Source organism: Phragmites australis, chromosome 22 (genome assembly GCF_958298935.1).
Source record: "Phragmites australis chromosome 22, lpPhrAust1.1, whole genome shotgun sequence".
Lineage (NCBI taxonomy): Eukaryota > Viridiplantae > Streptophyta > Magnoliopsida > Poales > Poaceae > Phragmites > Phragmites australis.
The window spans coordinates 11,127,714-11,132,712 of NC_084942.1; the positions used below are offsets into that span (position 1 = coordinate 11,127,714).

Consider the following 4,999-nt stretch of genomic DNA (forward strand, 5'->3'; position numbering starts at 1 on the left):
AGGCAACGAGAGTGGCGGACGACGAGCTCGAGTGGTGATGCAACAATGGCAGGCGACGGATTGGGCGAGAGGAAGACAGAGGACAGTGGCTCGAATATATATAAGGGGAAAAGGAGTGTTCATGGCAAAGCAGGGCTTGAAAGCATCAACAGAGCTCTAATCCAACTCGGTATCCTCGTTCAAACGCATAGGGCTTAGAGATAGGGCCGGATTCGGGCGTGGACTCGTGTGTTTATCTCGTATCCGAGCTTCTGGAAGGTTTTCGACCTCGAACCAGGTCGGTTTGCACAGCGCTGCCGAACCGGGGTCGGACAATGCACAACAGCTTCGGTTGGAGGAAGGGGGCGGCTCTGACCAGGGGGCCTAGGCTGTCAGCGGCTGGAAGAGGGAGAGAGAGGAGTAGGCCAGCTTGGGCTGGCTCGGCCAGTGGGGAAAAGCAACAAGTCGGCTCGGCTCAGGGAAAAATGGGCCGGTAGAGAGAGAGAGAGGGCCGAGGGAGGGAGAGAGGGTTGGGCTAGGTAGATAGAATTAGGTTTACGTTTTTTTGCCTTTTTCTTTTACATAGGAATTACAGAAAAAAGGAACAAGTAAATAAAATCCAAATGAGATGCCAAATAAACCCTAAAAAATCTAGAAAAAAACTCCAACAATATTTTGAAATCATTTATAAGCCCAATAAAACTTTTTTGAACTCAGGAACACATTTTGATATTTTGAAAATAAGATTTAACTCAAATAAATTCAATTAAACTTCAAAAGAGCTCAACTAAAATCCAATATAAACCAATGAAAACCTATATGCTTATTTTCAACATGAATGCATTCAAACAATTAATAATCCTAATTCAAAATTAAATTTTGAATTTAGAAAATAGTCTTTTTCTTTTTCTAATTATTTAATCTATCAACAAATCTAGGAAAATTTTAGAAATTTGAGAAATCTGAAAATCAGGGTGTAACATATTGTTAAGACCACAGCCGCATTGCGCGACCAAGGTGAGCCTCGTGTGACCAGCCCCCTGACAGTCCTCATCTAACCAGTCATGTCTCATTAATGTTGCCTACTCGAGTGTTTTTCCCTTCCCCAGGCACTTGCTTTCGGCGAGGCATAGTCGTGGGGGTAGTGTAGAGTTGCAGTGACCCGTCCCATAGCATGACGGTCTAACGGGTGAGCATGACGTCATTCGGTGATGGTACATGAAGCATAGGATGACCAGAGTAGAGCATACATGCCTATCCGACGTCATGATGGGTTAGAGGTAGTTGGCTCCGTCAGGGGTAAGCCTGCAACGGGGTTTGGCACAGTCCATTTGTTTGTGCATCTTTGCCCCTAGTATATAAAGGGGTAAAGACTTTGCTTGTAAATGGGAGGATATTCTGTAACAAGTCCACCCAATTCATAAGACAATATATTGGATGTAGGGCTATTATCCCACGAGAGGCCTGAATTAGGATAAATCCTGGTGTTCTTGAGTCTAGTTTGATACACATATAGGAAACATGGATCAATACACCCATCATCGGGTATAAAGATGGCCAATTGGGCCGTGCTTATTGGGCCGGCCCGAGGCACGGAACTGTAGGCACGGCCCGGCCCGAGCCGAGATGGGCCGGGTCGGCACGGCACGAGGCCACGGAACGTGCCTGGGCCGAGCGCGCGGCACGGGCACGGCACGGCCCGGCTCAGGCACGGCCGGCCCAGGAGGCACGGCCGGGCCGGGCCGGCACGGCACGCGGCGGCCCATCACGGCACGGCCGGCCCATCACGGCACGGCCCACCGTGCCGGCTCGGCACGCGGCGGCCCACGGCACGGCCGGGCCGGCACGGCACGGCACGGCCCACCGCGGGGGGGCACGGCCCGGCCGGCACGTGGGGCACGAGGGGCCGGCGGGGGCACGCTGGTTAACAGGTTAAACGGGCCGGGAACGGCCCGTTTAACCCGTTAACCCGATATTTTTGAATTTTATAGCCGTTTTGTGACCGTTTGAGCTCCAAAAAATTCGAAAAAAATTGCAAAAATCACCATTTTCACCTATAAATAGAGGAGCACCTTGCCCTTCCATTCCACACCAGCAACACCATTTTCTCTCTTGTTTCCTCCTCTCATTCTTGTCTCAAAGTTCGTGAGAATTAGCGATAATTTGGCAAAATTAGTTTGAATTATTGCAAAAAAATCCGAGCAATTCCAAAATCGTCATCCTGCTGATTTGCTATCTTTAAGTTGAAGAAATCTTGGTGATTTTTTTGCATCGTTGTTGAGTCTTATTTTATTATTAGTTTTATTATTTGATTATTTCTAACTCTGAATATTTGCAATTTTTGTAGTGTCATTCGACATTGATCATGGATGCCGGTGATCATGATACATCCATAGATCATGATTTTTTTCTCCAAGGACTCACAGGGGACTATGGCCCCTTTGATACTAGTGCTGCAGGTGATGATGGACCCGACGGTGAACCTCCGGTTGGTTCACATCCAGATCCAGGTGATGCAGCAGGAGTGCCATCGTCAGGCTCTACAAGTGCGCACACATTAGCAAGCAGCGGGTCTAAAAGATCAAGAGCCGGTACTTCCGAAGTTTGGCAAGACTTTGAAAGGATCTACAAAGAGGAAGATGGGGTAAGTGTCAGGTATGCTAAGTGTTATATTTGTAAAAATGAATTATCTGCAAAGCCCTCGGGTGGAACGGGGCACTTGAAGAGGCACGCCATAAGTTGCAAGCGAAAGAGTGGAGCAGCCATGAAGCAGACGGTGTTGCAGTACAACCCCGACGGCTCTGTTCATCATTGGGAGTACGACTCTGCCAATGCTCGAAAAGAGCTATGTCGCTTCATTGCAAGAGCGGATCTACCACTCAATATCGGTGAGTCTGCTGCATTTGAAGATTACATTAAGCAAGCTCATAATCCTAGGTTCACGCATGTTTCTAGACAGACAACTAGTAGGGATATGGTAAAATACTACAATACGTATCGTAGAAAACTTAAAGAAATGTTGCAAACATGTACATTTTCAGTTGCTTTGACCTTGGACATATGGGCAGGTAGGGCTAGAGAGGATTATCTTAGTGTGGTTGCTCATTTTGTTAATAATGATTGGGAATTAGAAAAGAGAATAATAGGTTTTCGCTTGATTGACAACGCGCATACCGGTGAAAATATTGCTGAAAAAATATCTCAAGTAGTTGCAGACTTTGGCCTCACGAATAAAATATTTTCTATCACTTTAGATAATGCCGGTGCAAATTCTAGAGCAATGGATATTCTTACTCCGTTGTTTAGTACTTATGCTGAATCTTTCTTGTTACATCAACGTTGTGCTTGTCATATTATCAATCTTATAGTAAAATCCGGTTTGAAGAGGTTATCGCGATACTTAGAAGATTTTCGTACTGCAATATCTTTTGTGAACTCCTCTAACCAACGAATTGCAGCATATAAACAGTATTGTGTTGCAATGGGTGTGCGTCCACGTAAGTTTGCTCTGGACATGCCGGTGAGATGGAACTCTACTTTCTTGATGATTAAAAATATTATACCATATAAGAGCACATTTGGTGTGTTTATTCATACACATTACCATCAGCATGGGGGTCAAACTTTACTCACGGAAGCGCATTGGTATGTTGCTGAAAGGATACTGGAGTTTCTTGAATTTTTTTATGATTCAACTGTGAGTTTATCAGGAGTTTATTATCCAACATCTTGTTTAGTAGTGCATAATATTGTTGAAATTGCTACTCATTTAAACAACTATGAAAATGACAATCTTTTAAGAGATTGTGTAGTTCCTATGAAATCTAAATTCTTAAATTATTGGAAAGAAATTCCTTTGTTATACGCTTTTGCCTTTATTTTAGATCCTAGAGCTAAAATTGCAGCTTTCTGTAGAGTTCTCGCAATTCTAGGTGATGCTCTTGGCTATGATTATTCTAATTATTATACTAATGTTCGTTCTAAGTTATTCGAAGTTTATAGTAAATATGAAACAAAGTATGGCGGAGTTCGCCTGCAACGACCTCCACTAGCACCCACAACAAGTAAGAAGACGACAACGTGGGGAAAAATATTTGGTGCAGGTTCTTCATCAAGAAGTTCAGACTCTTCGTCACGATCGTCTACGGGCACCGGAATTCCAACATCCGGAGGGGAGCTAACTACCTTCATCGACAGTGACGTTATCAGCCACGAACAAGAAAACTTCAACATACTGCAATGGTGGCATGAGCACAAGACGAATTATCCAGTCCTTTCACTGTTAGCGCGAGATTTGTTAACGGTTCCTGTATCTACAGTTTCTTCTGAGGCTGCCTTCAGTCTTACAGGAAGGATAATCGAAGAGAGAAGAACAAATCTGTCAAGTGAGATGGTTGAAATACTCACCATAGTAAAGGATTGGGAACAAGCTGAAGCACGAATGCAACACACTGCAGAAAATACTGAGCTTGAAGAATCATTCCAAAATTTGTATCTAGATGCTGATGAGAACGTGTAATTTTAAATTTTCTGAGCTAGGTTGTACTCTTTTTTCCTTTGCTAGAAAGGTTTTTAATGAGGCAACCTATCAATAAAGCTCATTTTTAGAATTAATCATGTGCCCCTATTATTTCTAAGTTTTTTTATTCATGTTTTTTGTTTATTTTTTTAAAATACCCCCCGCGGCCCCACCCCCACCTACCTCTCCTCTCATCCCTATAAATACCATCTACTCCATCTCAAACTCCACCCTGCCCACCCATCTCTCTTTTCCTATTTGCTAGCCAAGTAGCCAGTATTCACTTCACATCAAGAAACTAATTCCATATTTCAATTCATGGATCAAGGCGCCGAGAACTCAGGTGTATGGTCCCAAGTGTGGCAACATTTTGAAAAGGTCTTCAAAGAAATTAACGGGGAACAGGTAAGATTTGCTAAGTGTAATATATGCAGTATAGAAATAGGTGCATATGAAAAATTGCAAGCAAAATTCTGGGGTTTCTAATGAAACCATGTAATT

General features: G+C 43.7%; 1 protein-coding gene across 4 annotated transcripts; it reads left to right on the forward strand.

The window, feature by feature from the left end:
* Positions 1-2,243: 2,243 nt before the first annotated feature.
* LOC133904271 (uncharacterized) lies at positions 2,244-4,629 on the forward strand. 4 transcript variants are annotated; one of them, XM_062345732.1, is made up of 4 exons: positions 2,244-2,867; positions 3,438-3,499; positions 3,590-3,624; positions 4,083-4,629. In XM_062345732.1, exons 1-4 carry the CDS (start codon positions 2,345-2,347, stop codon positions 4,177-4,179), a joined length of 717 nt encoding a protein of 238 aa, XP_062201716.1. In that variant the 5' UTR covers positions 2,244-2,344; the 3' UTR covers positions 4,180-4,629. The 4 variants fall into 4 exon arrangements, with proteins under 4 accessions (XP_062201716.1, XP_062201717.1, XP_062201718.1 ...); XM_062345733.1 differs by lacking the exons at positions 3,438-3,499; positions 3,590-3,624 and having other exon boundaries at positions 2,246-2,867; positions 4,083-4,221; positions 4,299-4,629; XM_062345734.1 differs by lacking the exon at positions 3,590-3,624 and having other exon boundaries at positions 2,247-2,867.
* Positions 4,630-4,999: the final 370 nt, after the last annotated feature.